Source organism: Lutra lutra, chromosome 16 (assembly GCF_902655055.1).
Source record: "Lutra lutra chromosome 16, mLutLut1.2, whole genome shotgun sequence".
NCBI lineage: Eukaryota > Metazoa > Chordata > Mammalia > Carnivora > Mustelidae > Lutra > Lutra lutra.
This window is the reverse complement of record NC_062293.1, coordinates 33091296-33107713: the sequence shown is the minus strand read 5'-3', so window position 1 is coordinate 33107713 and position 16418 is coordinate 33091296. Positions and strand designations below refer to the sequence as shown.

At 43.0% G+C, this 16418-nt stretch overlaps 1 protein-coding gene and 3 non-coding genes across 9 annotated transcripts in view; all 4 read left to right on the top strand.

The window, feature by feature from the left end:
• Positions 1 to 16418, top strand: part of TEX14 (testis expressed 14, intercellular bridge forming factor) — a 128443-nt gene that overhangs the window by 17784 nt on the left and 94241 nt on the right. For 4 of the 6 annotated variants that reach the window (XM_047707002.1, XM_047707004.1, XM_047707003.1 and 1 more), the window contains exons 2-3: positions 4416 to 4598; positions 7711 to 7847. In XM_047707002.1, coding sequence (XP_047562958.1) covers positions 4456 to 4598; positions 7711 to 7847 — 280 coding nt within the window. In that variant the 5' untranslated portion in view covers positions 4416 to 4455. The remainder of the gene's footprint in view (positions 1 to 4415; positions 4599 to 7710; positions 7848 to 16418) is intronic. The other 2 variants (XM_047707005.1, XM_047707006.1) reach the window with 1 other exon arrangement.
• On the top strand, positions 418 to 581 carry LOC125088272 (U1 spliceosomal RNA). The gene has a single exon (XR_007123668.1). It is a non-coding gene; the product is annotated as a U1 spliceosomal RNA (small nuclear RNA).
• Positions 4665 to 4828, top strand: LOC125088274 (U1 spliceosomal RNA). Its single transcript, XR_007123669.1, has one exon. It is a non-coding gene; the product is annotated as a U1 spliceosomal RNA (small nuclear RNA).
• On the top strand, positions 12509 to 12726 carry LOC125088297 (small nucleolar RNA U3). Its single transcript, XR_007123684.1, has one exon. It is a non-coding gene; the product is annotated as a small nucleolar RNA U3 (small nucleolar RNA).

The window sequence follows — 16418 nt, the reverse complement described above, 5'->3', positions numbered from 1 at the left end:
GTTAAAAGCTCACTTTGCTGAAGAGTACGGGAGATCTGAAGACCTTCGGCTACCCCAAAAGTTGAGAGGGATGGATTTCTTTCAGGAAAATTAGGTTGGGGCAAGTGGGAGGAGGACCTAGTCTGCAAAGCCAGCCACAAGGGGTCGCAGCTGCCAGCTCTGCCCTGCCGACCACGCGTGACGTTATGCCGGGAGGTGGAGTATGTAGATTCAAGACTCAGGGCCTTTTGAAACTGTGTTTTCCTGGAAAGATGTGCATGATTATCCGCTGTTCCCAATACCAAGATACATAGCACGAAAATCTGGTGTTGAGTGTCCCTGTTTGTAGATAAAGGCCAGTTAGAGTTGTTTCAGTAGTGACCCCAACTTTTGAGTGGTGTGCACAGCACCAGGTATTGCTGTGGCCGCTCTCAATTCATACTTACCTGGCAGGGGAGATACCATGATCACGAAGGTGGTTTTCCCAGGGCGAGGCTTATCCATTGCACTCCGGATGTGCTGACCCCTGCGATTTCCCCAAATGTGGGAAACTCGACTGCATAATTTGTGGTAGTGGGGGACTGCGTTCGCGCTCTCCCCTGTATGGCTGTTTACAAAAATAGGTTTTTTTTCTTGTTAACATAATTGCTTTTGTAGGAAGGTTTTATGTAAGAAGGTCAGAGGACGGAAGTGCCATTTCCATCTCGAGGCTCCATCATTATGACCTGGTTTTAAGGTAGTTGTTAAGCTGAGTGCGTGTTCATGAGTGCCATGCGTGTTCAGGAGTGCCGTTTCCATCTCGAGGCTCCATCATTATGACCTGGTTTTAAGGTAGTTGTCGAGGCTCCATCATTATGACCTGGTTTTAAGGTAGTTGTTAAGCTAACTAAGCCACGTTGGTACCCACCAAGTAGCTTTTTCCTTTCTTGTGGAGGATTGATTACCTGTTTTTTAAGTGGGTTGATAAAAGTATAGTATAAATGGTCTTTCACTCTTTTTATTGGAAGTTGAGATAAGGAAACTTTACTATACTGTCTGCTATCATTTTTTTTTCTTATCACTTTAAACGTTAGTACTCGGTTTATGTTTTGTCAGCCAGGAAGGCCTTGTTTTGTTAATTTCGGTAAATTCACCTGCTCCATCTTCTGGAATGACTGGTTTTTCTTCACTAGTCAGAGATTGCATTATTTCAACATTGAACTTTCTCTTGTGAAGCTACCTGGTGTCCAAGCAAACCACCACTGAATTCAGGATTGATTTAAACAATTAGGTACTGAAGACAAGGTGCCTAAAGAAAGCACTTTTAAAATCAAAGAAAAAAGGTGAATTTTTTGCTGGATGAAAATGTCATAGGGGCGCATGGGTGGCTCATTTGGTGAAGGGTCTGCTTTTGGCTCAGGTCATGATCCCAGGGTCCTGGGATGGAGCCCAGAGTCCAGGAAGTCTGCTTCTCCATGCTCATCCTCTCTCTCACGTGCACACGCGCTCTCTCAAAATCTTAAGAAAATGTCATATAGGGGGTGCTTGGCTGGCTCAGCAGCCAGAATATGCAACTCTTGATCTCAGGTTCATGAGTTCAGAGCTCCATGTTGGAATTAGAGTTTACTTTTTTAAAAAAGTCATATATAGGGGCGCCTGGTTGGCTCAGTGGGTTAAAGCCTCTCTGCCTTTGGCGTGGGTCATGATCCCAGGGTCCTGGGATCCAGCCCCGCATAGGGCTTTCTGCTTGGCCGGGAGCCTGCTTCCCCACCTCTCTCTGCCTGCCTCTCTGCCTGCTTGTGATCTCTGTCTGTCAAATAAATAAATAAAATCTTAAAAAAAAAAAAAAGTCATACATAGGAGCGCCTGGATGGCTCAGTGGGTTAAGCGTCTGCCTTCGGCTCAGGTCATGATCCCAGGGTCAAGAGATGAGCCCCACATGGGGCTCTCTGCTCAGCGGAAAACCTGCTTTCCCCTCTTCTGTTTGCTTCTCTGCCTACTTGTGATCTCTCTGGGTCAAACAAATAAAGTCTTTAAAAATAAATAAAGAACTTAAAAATAGGTATCATGTCACCTCTCCCCCCCCCCACAATAATTTAAGGTACTTCTTAAGATGACTGTAAAATAACAGGGAAAAACTACTAAAAATTACCCTAAGAAGGATGCCTGGCAGGCTCAGTTGGTAGAGCATGCGACTCTTGATCTCGGGTTCATGAGTTTGAGCTGCATGCTGCCATAGAGTTTACTTAAAAACATTTTTTTAATTGAATACATAAATAAAAATAACCCCAAGAAATCATCAATTACTTACAAAGATATATTGACAAGGTTTTTCATATATATGAACAGTGGCAGTAAACTAGAAGCAACAGAATATTGATTGTACAGTTATCTGTGACTCAATGTATATAGCAAAAGGAGTGGAAAACATAAAGCAGCATGTGAAGTATCATCCTATTAAAATTTTTATTCATATTGAAATCACCATGTTTAATATGAAAGTGTTAATAGTGGTAATTTTATAGCAGGATTTTGTTTTAATGTTTTAAAAATACTTTTCTGTCTTTTCCAAATTATCTGTAAGGGACATTTATCACTATTGTAATAATTTAAAATACCCTCAAAAATTTTACTTTTTTTTCCCAAGATTGTATTTTTTGAGAGAGATAGGGAGAGAGAGAAAAAGCAGAGCAGAGGGGAAGAGGGAGAAGAAGAAGCAGACTCTCCGCTGAGCAGGGAGCCAAACAGGCAGCTCAGTCCCCGGATCCTGGGATCACAACCAGAGCTCTGGGCAGACAGTTAACTGACTGAGCCTGCTTCTCCCTCTCCCAGTCCCCTTGCTTGCATTCCCTCTCTAGCTGTGTCTCTCTCTGTCAAATAAATAAATTTTTAAAATGTTTATTTAAAAAAATCACATGTTCTGGGTGCCTGGCTGGCTCAGTTGGTAGAGCATGAAACTGTGATGTTGGGGTTGTGAGTTCAAGCCCCATGTTGTGCTCAGAGATAACTTTTAAAAAATTGTATGTACTGGGGCACCTGGGTGGCTCAGTGGGTTAAAGCCTCTGCCTTCAGCTCAGGTCAGGATCCCGGCATCCCGGGATAGAGCCCTACATCGGGCTCTTTGCTCCTCGCGGAGCCTGCTTCCTCCTCTCTCTCTGCCTGCCTCTCTACCTACTTGTGATCTCTGTCTGTCAAATAAATAAAATCTTAAAAAAAAAAAATCATATGTACTAAAAGGGAAATATCACTGAAGGGTTTCAGAATATGCCATCCCAAAACATGCCACTTTGGCATAAGGATTCCTTTGAGCCAAAAGCACTAGAAAAACAGCAGATAGAAGGGTAGGTCCTAATCTACCCTTTCCTTCCTGAGATTAGGAGATAAAATTCCCATGTAAAAGATGCCCTCCCTATACCAAAGGAAAATAAATGTTCCCAGAGAAGGGAGGTCAAACCCGAGAGAATTTTGTACACACCTTGATAAAAAGAATTCATGTTTATGTAACCCCCCCCATGTTACTTTTCCACAATTGCCTCAAAATTTAAAAAAAAGTGGGGTGGTGGGGGAGAAAACACAATTGTCTCTCTTTGTTCAACCTAATATGAAAGCATTTAGTTTTGCCATCTCTTTGGGTTTTCATTTCTTTTTAAGAGCTTCTGCGTTAGGTAAATTTAAAACTGTAAATTTAATAAATTTTTTATGCTTTTACCTGTTAAACTGTGGATGGCAGTTAAATTCCCATGCCCAGCCGGAGATGCTAACAGAGCAGAGATAAAGTTTTGCCTCTACAGGATCAAAGCCTTTGATACACAGTTTCTGTAAACACCATTGTTTTGCCTGGGGCACCTACCCAGCCTGGGCAGAAAAGGCGGGGGTGGGAGGTGGTAGACACAAAACAACAACAACAAAACCCTCTCTTTCTGTTGTCTAAAAGGAAGGGAGGGCCACTCGGTTTGTTACCAAATCCAGGTCCGATGCTGCTTCCCGTTGCGCGGAAAACTGCAAACTCAAATCTTGGGGAAGCCGGCTTTGACTCCCCAACTACACCGGCCACCTGTCATGGAGCGTGGCTTGGTGGGGGTGAGGGACTCGAGGCTGCATTTCACCTGCTTTCTCTTATTCCATCCTCACAGAAACCTTGGGAGGTAGGCAGGCGGTATTACTGCTTAACAACTTAGGGAAATAGAGGCTGAGGGTATGACCCAGAGAGGAACAGTGATTCAGACCAGCGTAATCTATTTGGTGTTGCCCTCCGCGGACCGCAGGCCACCGCCTTCCAAACTGCCCTGCCCTACAGCGCAGAATTCAGACCCGTAACAAATACGCGCCAGAACTTTTACTTACGTACGCCCGAGAAGGTAGAGAATTTTAAAACCTCCCAGCCACAACTGTCGGTGACTGTCTCTTAAATTGTTTCAAAGCCTGACCAGAACGAATTTATCCGTTTCTCCAACAAGCAAAGTGACGTCAGAGTGACAAGGGACAAGAGGCGGGCATATGGAGATGAAGACCGCGGTGACTGCGTGTTCGAGCTTATTCTTCACGAGGCAGAATTTCCACTACATATCCACTGGTGTACGCTGGTCATGTCATGTGAATAACCTTGCAGTTTGGAACCGAAGGTCTAAAGAACTTGGAATGTAATTGACCATAACTGTGTAGTGTGTTGCAGACCAGGGTGGAGAGTCAGGCACCGCCTCTAATTCATACTTACCTGGCAGGGGAGATACCATGATCACGAAGGTGGTTTTCCCAGGGCGAGGCTCATTCATTGCACTCCGGATGTGCTGACCCCTGCGATTTCCCCAAATGTGGGAAACTCGACTGCATAATTTGTGGTAGTGGGGGACTGCGTTCGCGCTTTCCCCTGAGAAATGTTTCTCAAGAACAGTGCGTAGTTCTGCATGTTTAATGAGTTGGAACATTTGTGATGATGGTGCTTGGTTTGAGAGCTGGTGTAGGGTATTTATGCTTGTCACGTGTTAATTTTTTTTTCTTTTTTGCTTGCGCTCTTGGCACTTCTTTTTCTCCTTTTTTGCTTGTAGGCTTTAAAGTGAAGTTTCTTAGAAAAGAAAAAATACTGCAAGTATTGATTGTGAATCTTGGTAATATTTTAAGGTCCACTATTCTTTAGAGACCAGTCTTTTAGTATAAGTTGGGTTTTTGTTTGTTTTAAGGGTTTTATTTACTTGATGGTCAGAGACAGCGGAAAGCTGCAACACGGAAGCAGGCTTCCTACCAGGCAGGGACCCCGGTGTTGGGTTTGATCCCAGGATCCTGGGATCATGAGCCGAGCTGAAGGCAGGTGGTCAACGACTGAGCCACCCAGGTGCCCCCACTTAGGATACGTTCTGATAGCTACCAGGGGAAAAAAAGAAAGATTAGAAATACTAAGGGAGTGAGTGTTAGTGTGTAAATAATGAGCACAATTCACGCTTCACTCCTCAAGGGATGTGTGTATTCTGGAGCTTTAGAAAAAAATAATCCTATGCCACTGAAGTGGGTCTCAAGGTTTTATCTGAACTTTTTTTCCCCCAAGATTTAATTTGAGAGAGAGCCCGCACAAGCGGGGTGGGGGACGGGGGGGGGGGCGGGATGAGGGAAAAGCAGACACCCCACTGAGCAGGGAGCCTACATGGGGCTTGATCCCAGGACCCTAAGATCAGGACCTGAGCTAAATAAAGGCAGACACTTAACCGGCTGAGCCACCCAGGTGCCCCATTATTTGAACTTTCCATACCAAGAATATTGTTATGTATTTGTGCAATGTAAGTAAAAATAAAGAGATCAGGAACCATTAAGATAGCTATTATTAAGGGAAAAAACAGGGGCACCTAAGTGGTACAGTGGGTTTAGGGTCCACTCTTGGTTTCACCTCGGGTCATGATCTCAAGTCATGGGATCTAACCTTGAGATTCTCTCTCCCTCTCCCTCTGTCCCTTCTGCCAGTTCTCTCTCTCCCAAATAAATAAATAAATCTCTTAAAAAAAAAAAAAAAAGAGGAAAATCAGGAAATAACAACGTTGGTGAGGATCTGGAAAAACTGGAACCCTTGTGCACTAGTGGTGAGAATGCAAACGGTTTAGCCAGTATAGAAAAGAGTATAGCAGTTCCTCAAAAAATTAAACATAGAATTACCAAGTGAGGGATGTGTGGGTGGCTCAGTCGGTTAAGCATCCAAATCTTGGTTTCGGCTCAGATCATGATCTCAGGGTTGTGAGATCAAGCCCCACATTGGGCTCTGTACTGGGCTTGGAGTGTGCAAGAAGAATTATCATGTGATCCACTAATCCTTTTTGGGTATATACCCAAAAGAATTGAAAACGGGGATTTGAAAAGATACTGTACCCTAAAATGTCCATAGCAGTGTTATTTATAATAGTCAAAGGTAGAATCAACCCAGGTGTCATTGATGGATAAACAGATAAGCAAAACGTGGTATATACATACAATGGAATATTATTCATCCTTTTAAAGGAAAGAAACTCTGACACGAGCTTCCTGGCTGTTGAAGACCCACCAAATGTGTTAGCCTTCTTGGCTTTTTCTTGCTCTTCACCTTTTTCACACCCTCTGTGTCTCTCCATGTAATACTTAGTTATGACCGATATGCATGTTTGTTGATTCATGGGGATGGGACTTCCCTCTCTTATCCCCTGTCTGTGGAGCACCAACATAGTACCTCATGTCTGCCTGGCTATATACCAGCATTGTGATTGCAGGGATCCAATTTTAGGCGTCTTACATAGAACCTGTCACGTTTGAGGACACATGGCGGGTATTCCACAAACACTTGATTGTATGATAGTCAGGTGTGTATGCCACATGTGGAAAGTTAAAATTTCTCTGTATGGATTTTACTGTGCATACCAACAGCTAACAACTACACAGGGCTTGGTGCCAGGCACAGTTCTAAACGCTTTACAGATACTAGCTCATTGAAGTCTCTCAGCAGCCCTCTGGTTATTATTATCTCCAGTTTTATGTATGAAGAAATTGAGGCCTATCAAGGTTAAATAATTTCTCCAAGGTCACAGTTAAGGAGGTGACAGGGCCAAGACTAGAGTCTGAACTGTGAAGCTAACCCACTACATTATCCTCTCTACAGCCCCACATAGTGACTGCATTTATGTACTAACCTTTCAAAGTTAATAGGCTCCTAGTTTTCTTAATGATAAACATATTTCTAATTTTACTTCCCAGTAGCCACCACTTTTTAGTCCTAGGAATTAGTGCTAAATATATTCAGTTTTTCAATTTACCAATAATATTGAGAATAAACATTAATCTTGTAGAGTTTTGGGTGCCTGGGGGGCTCAGTTGGTAAAGTGTCTGCCTTTGGTTCGGGTCATGGTCTCAGGGTCCTGGGATCAAGTCCCTCACTGGGCTCCCTGCTCAGCAGGGAGTCTGTTTCTCCCTCTTCCTCTGCCTTTCTGACCCAGTCATGCTCTCTCTCTCAAACGAATAAATAAAATCTTTTTTTTAAAGATTTTATTTATTTATTTGACAGAGATCACAAGTAGGCAGAGAGGTAGGTGGAGAGAGACGAGGAGGCCCCAATAAATAGAATCTTTTTTAAAAATCTTGTAGTTTCAGTAACTGTTCCCCTAATCATGTTCATTATAAATGAAAGTAGACAAGAAGGGAAATGAATGTAAAAGAATCTAGGTTGCTTCATTGCATTTCTGTACTTGATCTTAGCCAGAAGGCCTGACTGAGTTAAAATAAGCATGTTGTTTTCTTTTGAAACAGGATGTCTCGGGCTGTTCATCTTCCAGTTCCCTGTCCCGTTCAGCTTGGTTCCTTAAGAAATGACTCCTTGGAAGCTCAACTTCATGAATATGTCAAACAAGGGAACTATATGAAAGTGAAGAAGATTCTTAAGAAAGGTAAGCACTGTGTTAAAATTGCAGATGCAACTTGATTCACATTTCTGAATAGTTTTGGAAGGAAAATCAGGTACTTGATAAAGCTATGAGTTCTTGGGGAAATTGAAAGTTAAATTTGAGATGAAATTTTCCCTACAAGGGCAGTTATATTGCTCAGTAGAGGTCTTAAATTGTTGTTTGGAGACCGTTTTGTTTTGTGCTAGGGAACCATAAGGTCTTCCAACTGTTAGACTCCAGATTTCTCCTCAGGCCCCAGCCATCCACTTTTAATTCTGCCTAATTCCCTTTTCTCCTTTAATCAGTTTTCTGAAGCCTGTGGTGGAGTGACTAGAGCAGCTTTCACAGCTCTCCCCTTCTTTGCTCCTCCCAGGAACTTGGTGCTTTAGTTTCCAGGGTTTTTTTCTGCTGGACGTTACAGGCAGCTCAGCCCACAAGGCAGATGGAAATAGCAAATGTAGCTCAGGCAACCTCCAAAAGAACAAACACTAAACCATACATGGACAAAACCTCTGCTGGTGTTTGGCCCTTGATCTACAGATTCAGACCTGTTTTCGTTTTGTTGTTGTTTGAGTAACCAGAAGTCCTGTTGAATTCCTTGTCTTCCTTCTTAGTATAAAGAGAGGTTATGAAACTTCTCTCCGCTGTTTGTGAAACAGTCAGGGTGACCTAATTTCACTGCAGTGTTTCTCCATTTACTTCATAAGCACTCCTGAGGACTTCCAGAAAGGTAACTCCAATTTTTGCAGGATCCAAGTATCCCACAAAATAATTCATTCAGAAAGTTCTCAAATGTTTCCATGTACCACCCCTAGAGTCTATGGATGAAGTAGCTGAGAGTGAGGTCAGTAATTTATTTGAAAGGTCCTGTTGGTTTTTTTTTCCCCTCAAAATTTTGCATTTTATTCCATAACACATTCATGTGCATGTTACCATGAAAATAGATGTTCAGAGGGTGCCAGGGTGGCTCAATCAGTTAAGCATCTGCCTTTGGGCCCAGTTGTGATCCCAGGGTCCTGGGATTGAGCCCTACATTGGGGGGGGTCCCTGCTCAGCGGGGAGTCTGCTTCTCCCTCTCCCTCTGTGTATGTGTAAGCTCTCTTTCAGACAACAAATAAACAAACAAAAATAGATGTTCAGCTTAGGTATGCTGTGACTTCTATTGTCTTGTATCCACACTCTCCATTGTGAAAAGCAGAGTATTAGAATATTTATATCTTAGACATCTGAACATTCTGCATCTTCAAATTCTTGCCATTAAGCTACAGCAGGTGATGGGGTTGACATGTGTAACTGGATATGAAGCAGGATTTCAACTGTGTCTGGGAATTTCATCTAAAGCTTCAGAGTGGAGAACAAGGGGTGACAAGGTGACAAGTTCCCTGACGGTCTAAACCAGAGCTTCTTAGGAGATGGCCAAAATGGTCCTTGGACCTTTAACTCCATCATCTACCTCAGGCCTATCTAGGAGAAGGCAATGGGGTAGTGGTGGGAGTGTCAGTAGAAACGATTCTCTAAAAGACATTTCACAGGAATAGAAAGCTGTGGCTTTTCCCCTCCTTCCCAGCTTCAAACCAAATAAGAGGTCCTTCAGGTGAACGTCATGGAGAGAATTGTAGAACTTGCAAGCAGGATAGTTGGGAGTCTGTGTCTCAGCCTGCTGAACAGTAGGAATGTCAGCCCTTGCCAGCTGCCGCCAAGGTGGTGTGAAGAGAACCTGGCATGTTACCTGGAATTTAGAGGTCAGGAGGACTGCCATCTGCCTCCTTCCTAATAGCAGCCCTTGATGACTGGGTAAACATGAGAGACCAGCAGTTGGATTAGCTACACACTTCCACCACTTAGTGGGGTAAGTAGACTCTGTAGAGGGTAGCTGAATCATCTAAAGGACTTCACACTATGAAGGCAGGAAGAATCCCAACAGAGGCTGGAGAAACAGCAAGAAGTCAGCAGGAGAGGGCACTGGCCACATTAGGGTACTGTGAAGTGGAGTGGAGTTACCTGAAGGGTCCACTAACCCCTCCCACGAAAGAGCAGGCACTAGGAAGAGGCCGAAAGCTACAAAGAGGATCAGCTATGTTTGAAGGCCTTGACCCTTGTCATCTTATTGGTCTTCCCCTCCACTTGTCATCTTATTGGTCTTCCCCGTCCAGCTCTAGAGTTGCCAGAAACAGCCTTGAAATCAGAGGAGTGGAAGAGCAAGGAAGAGGTTTTGATTTCAATAGAACTGGACAATTTATTACCTGAAATGAGACTGTGCTTGAAGGCCTCAGAGTGACTTAAAGACTGTGGAATCTGCCTGAGATACCTCTCCGGAGAGGGAAAAGGAGATCCAACCAAAAGAGCATACTTGACTTGAGGGCAGTAAAATGGGGAAAAAATGTTTCCTGATTGTATCCTACTTAGTTCAGTTATATAGATTATATGAGTTCTAAAACCCAAAAGATGAGTTCCTGAGTTCTAGAAACCTCAACCCAGATTTTATTCATTTTTAATTATATGTATATTAATTGACCCGTGAGGTTAGAACACCAAGATCAGGGGCACATGGGTGGCTCAGTTGGTTAGGCATCTGCCTTTGGCTCAGATCATGATCCCAGGGTCCTGGGATTGAGCCCTGTGTCATGCTCCCTGCCCAGCAGGAGGCCTGCTTCTCCCTCTAACTGCTCCTCCGCCTGCTTGTGCGTTCTCTCTTTCTCTCTCTCTCTCAAATAAATAAATAAAATCTTAAAGAAAAAAAGAAAAAGAACAACACCAAGGACAGATGTGTGGCCTATGCCTTCCAGGAGTATAACCCAGTACAAGCAGCAGACAAAAGTAATTAAAGTACTGAGAAGTACAGGAGGCAAAGAAGTACCTACATCTCAGCCTCCTTGTCTGGGGAGTACTCAAGGGAAAAGTCTTACAGGAAGCTATATTTAGGCCAGGACCTTAACAAAGAAAAAGAGTTGAGTTGGGGGTGCCTGGCTGGCTCAGTCAGTGAACCATGTGACTCTTGATTTCAGGTTGTGAGTTCAAACCTCACATTGGGTGTAGAGAGTACTTAAAAAATAAAATCTTTAAAAAAACTGAATGTGCTGGAGTGATAGACCACATGCAGTTGGAGAGTGTGCTCTTAAGAGGCCATCCATATGGCATGGATGGTGAGGGGTTCCTAGAAATGCTGGAGGAATGGACAATGGAAAAGTGTTAGATATGGAAGGGTCCAGACCAGAGACAAGCTCTTGGATGAAAGTGATTGGAAGGCACTTTATAACTTCAATATATAAGAAAATGGGGATATGTCTCAGACCTGGGCAGATTGCCCAAACACTGTCCCTTTCTGACAGAATTTAAGTACAGAGCATCTGACTGTCTCTGAGGAGATTGTGTTAGAAGTGGTTAGATGAGATGAATCTCATGCTTTTTAGTCATGTTACTATGAAGCCCTGAAAAATGTGGTTGGTTCAGAAAACCACATGTCTAGATGGCACTGTGCTTCCTGGCATCCTAGAAGATGTGGGGGGAAAGTATTTTTAGAAGTTTAGTGATAAAAATTACACACTTCATATATAAGGTACATGTGTTCTTTTTTTTAAATAAGATTATTTATTTATTTATTTGACAGAGAGAGAGAGAGAGAGAGAGAGAGGGAGAGAGAGAGAGATCACAAGTAGGCAGAGAGGCCGGCAGAGAGGAGGAAGCAGGCTCCCTGCTGAGCGGAGAGCCTGATGCGGGGCTCGATCCCAGGACCCCGAGATCATGACCTGAGCCGAAGGCAGAGGCTTAACCCACTGAGCCACCCAGGCGCCCCGGTACATGTGTTCTTTGAGGAGAAACTGGGATTAACTTTTGCCACAGACAAACAGGCTGCTTCTGAGGTCTACAAGCCAGAAAGGTGAAACATTCAGGACTGAACTTTAAGTGATAATGTATTTAGTGCTTTATTAGAGAAATTAATTTGATTGGAGACTAGACCTCCTGAGGAAGACCACTTTGTCTTACGAGAAAGAATCCGGATTTGATTTGGTACCAGACATACCTAGGTTTGTCCAGCTGTATGACGTTATAGCCTGCATAAGAACGAGGAAGTAATGACACCCTTCTTCAGTTGTTTAGACGATGAAATGAAACAACGGATCAAAATGTTATCAAGTAGGTATTCAATAAATCATCGTGGTTATGATTATTATTATGTGGTATTAGAAGTGTACACCAGTTCTTACCTCTCTCTTTGCCTCCTCCTTCCGCCTTTCTCTCAGGGGAAAGGGAACTGGTCTCTTCAAGTCAGCGGACGTTTGTAGCAAGCGAGACAGTCCGATGCTGACCTGTGGCGTCAACATTTTTTTAGCCTAGAGTCGGGCGGTGCCACCCTACCTACCGAGACCCAGGTCGTGCCGGGCGTGGTGGGCGGGGCAATACTGATCCCTCCGGGTTGGAGTCAGAGGCATACAGCGTGTGATTCGCTGCTAGGAAGCCGCATGCTAATGAGATTTGTTACTGATTTAAGTGTTGCTGGAAGATTTACAGGCGAAAAAAATGGTGTTTTAAACTTTGCTATTTGACCGAATTGTCAGGAAATATAAAATAAGATGCGTGAGTTGGCAGATGAGTTGACAAAAATATCACCATGCGTACAAAGTGTGCGGACGCCATTGACTTACCGAGGCCGTGTGTTTGAAAGTAAGACTATACTTTCAGGGATCATTTCTATAGTTTGTTACTAGAGAAGTTTCTCTGAATGTGTAGAGTACCTCAAACCACGAGGAGGAGACGTAGTACCCCTTTCTGAGCGTGAAACTGGCTTTGGGTGTTGTTTTCTTTGCAATTGCCTTTGGTCATTGATGATCGTTCCACCTTTCTTTTTAGGAAGGTGAGAGGGAAGGGGTGCCATCTGAGTGGTTTGTCTTTATTTCTTCATGTATAAGGTTAGTGGTTTTGCATCTTTGTTGTTTTTAGCTGACTGTTTTTTAGGTGTTGTTACACTATTTTTGGTGTTTACCTTCTGGTAGTTTGATTCTAATTTTAAAGGTTTCATTTGTTTATTTCACAGACGAGAGAGGCAGGCTCCTTGTTGTACAAGGAGATTGATGCTTCCCAGGACGCTCCTATCATGACAGGAGCTGAAGCCAGTTGCTTAACCCACTGAGCCTTGCAAGCGTCCCGGTTTGGAGTTTCTTTTCTTTTCTTCTTACTTTTCTTTTCTTTCTTTCTCTTTTTCCTTCTTTTTTTCATTTCCTTTCTTTCTTTCTTTTTTTTAACAGGTTTTACTTATTTATTTGACAGAGCGAGATCACAAGCAGGCAGAGAGGCAGGCAGAGAGAGGAGGGGGGAAGCAGGCTCCCTGCTGAGCAGAGAGCCCGATGTGGGGCTGGATCCCAGGACCCTGTGATCATGACCTGATCCGAATGCAGAGGCTTATTTAACCCACTGAGCCACCCAGGCATTCCCTGGTTTAAGTTTTTTTAAAGAATTTCCTTCTTTATAAAGGAAGTTAGCAGGTACTGAGTTCTCAAGCATTGTTTTTCTGAGTTTTAGCGGTATTTGTTTCTGGTCGTGTGTGGGAATGTTTTATGTGTGGAAATTTGTTTTTCAAGATGGGGTTTTTGTCCTTTTGAAGCTTGCTTTTAGAGAGAGTGAGAGCGCTAGAGGAAGGAGACAATCTTAGTGAATTATTTAGGCTCCAGGCCCAGAGCGATGGAGTTCTAGTAAGTCAACCCCAGCCGGAAACAAGAGCCCCACGATTACCTGCCAAACCACCCAGGTGTTTCTATTAATTGTATTTTATATATAAATTGTTTCTCTCCGGCTTTGCTGCAGTCATGTCTTTCTAGAACTTTCTTTAGTTAGATATTGGACCTCCGAAATTAATCCTTGTAGTTCTCCTTTTTTTTTTTTTTTTTTTTTTTTTAATTTCTCATCAGTTTGTATTATTGGTCGGGGCTATTTACTTTTTATTGTGAAGTTTTTTTGTTTTTTTTTTTTTAAAGATTTTATTTATTTATTTGTCAGAGGGAGAGAGGGCGAGCACAGGCAGACAGAATGGCAGGCAGAGGCAGAGGGAGAAGCAGGTTCCCTGACGAGCAAGGAGCCCGATGCGGGACTCGATCTTAGGACGCTGGGATCATGACCTGAGCCGAAGGCAGCTGCTTAACCAACTGAGCCACCCAGGCGTCCCTATTGTGAAGTTTTCTATTGAATTTTAACTTTTGGTTGTGAATATATAAATTTTTAAGTTTTTTGAAAAAGTTTTGCTGTAATTGACATAAACATTATATTAGTTGTACAACATGATTCCATGTTTGTATGTATTGCAAAATGATAACCACAATGTCTAGTTAACATGTCACTGTACGTATAGAATTTTTTGTCTGTGTGATGATCCTAAAGCACGTTTAAGATATACTCTTAGTGACTTTCAAATATTCAAATAGTGCAGTATTATTAACTATACTGGTTTGTACAGGGACGCATGGTTTGGCTTAGTTGGTGAAGCGTTTGCCTTCCCCTCAGGTTCTGTCTGGGATCAAGTCCCACCTCAGGCTCCCCGCCCAGTGGGGAGTCTGCTTGAAACTAAGCAAGCCCCTTGCGGGAACAGGTGGAAGTCTTTTTTTTTTTTTTTTTTTTTAAGATTTTATTTATTCATTTGACAGATAGAGATCACAAGTAGGCAGAGAGGCAGGCAGACAGAGAGAGAGGAGGAAGCAGGCTCCCTGACAAGCAGAGAGCCCGATGCAGGGCTCGATCCCAAGACCCCAGGATCATGACCCGAGCTGAAGGCAGAGGCTTTAACCACTGAGCCACCCAGGCGCCCTGGTGGGAGTCTTTTTATACCATGCCTGAGGCTTCTCTTTTTGTTTTGTTTTTTCTTTTTTGTTTTTGTTTCCTGAAAAAACTCTAATGCTCTTACTGGGGAGTACATGCATGGTCATTTAAGGGCCTGTTATCAGTATTTTCCAGTGCTTAGAGCCTATGAAGTTATGTGGTTCATAAATCATTCACTGGCACACCAGGCATTTCACCCTTTAGTTCTGGGCCTGATTGTAGTGGGTAATCCCACTATTTACTTCATCTGTGTTTTGAACAAGATATCCCTGAAACCACAGTTTTGTTTTGTTTTTTTAAGATTTTATTTATTCATTTGACAGTCAGAGATCACAAGTAGGCAGAGAAGCAGGCAGAGAGAGGAGTAAGCAGGCTCCCTGCTGAGCAGAGAGCCCTGTGAGGCTCGATCCCAGGGGGATCACAACCTGAGCCGAAGGCAGAGGCTTTAACCCACTGAGCCACCCAGGCACCCCGTGAAACCAAAGGTTTAATAATATATATATTTTATATATATATATATATATATATATATATATATATATACATACACACACACACACACATACACACACATACATATGTAATAAATGTATAGTTTTAACACATGGTTTGTTTTTTTTTAGTGAATATTGAGCTAAAGTTCAGAGTTTACACTAGTTCAGTTTTTTTCATTATTAACCGAAGTTTATAGTGAGGTTTCACTCTGTGTGTGTTAAAGGATTCACTCTTTGTGCTATATAGTTCTGTGGATTTTGACAGATGTATGTTATTTCCACCATTAAGTATCATACAGAATAATTTCACTGCCCTAAAAATCCTTTATCCTCCTCAGCCACTGATTTTTTTTTTACTGTCTCTATATTTTTGTCTTTTCCAAAATATCATTTAGTTGAAACCAAAGAATGTAGCCTTTCCAGAGTGGCTTCTTTCTTTTAGCAACATGCATTTAAAGTTCCTTTGTGTCATTTGTTGGCTTCATAGCTCATTCATTTTTATTGCTGAATAATATTTTTTGACTGGATGTGCCACAGTTTATCTGTCATCTATTGAAGAACATCTTGGTTGCTTCCAAGTTCTGGCAATTATGAATAAAGTTGGTATAAATATCATGTGCAGTTTTTTTTTTTTTAAGATTTTATTTATTTATTTGACAGAGAGAAATCACAAGTAGGCAGAGAGGCAGGCAGAGAGAGAGAGGAGGAAGCAGGCTCCCTGCCGAGCAGAAAGCCCGATGCGGGGCTCGAACCTAGGACCTGGGATCATGACCTGAGCCGAAGGCAGCGGCTTAACCCACTGAGCCACCCAGGCGCCCCTCATGTGCAGTTTTTAAAAAGATTTTATTTATTTGACAGAGAGATCATAAGTAGGCAGACAGGCGGGCAGAGGGAGAGAGAGGGGAAAGCAGGCTCTCCGATGAGCAGAGAGCCTGATGAGGGGCTTGATCCTAGGACCCTGAGATCATGACCTGAGCCGAAGGCAGAGGCTTAACCTACTGAGCCACCCAGGCGCCCCTCATGTGCAGTTTTTTCTTTTTTTTTTAAGATGTTATTTCTTTGTCGTAGAGCGAGCTCAAGCAGGGGGAGTGGCAGGCAGAGGGAGAAGCAGGTTCCACACTGAGCAAGGAGGCTGACGCAGGACTTGACCCCAGGACCCTGGGATCCTGAAGTGAGCCAAAGGCAGACGCTTAACCGACTGAGTCACACAGGCATCCCTCATGTACAGGTTTTTTTTTTTTTTTTCTTTCTTTCTTTTTCCCGGATTTTATTTATT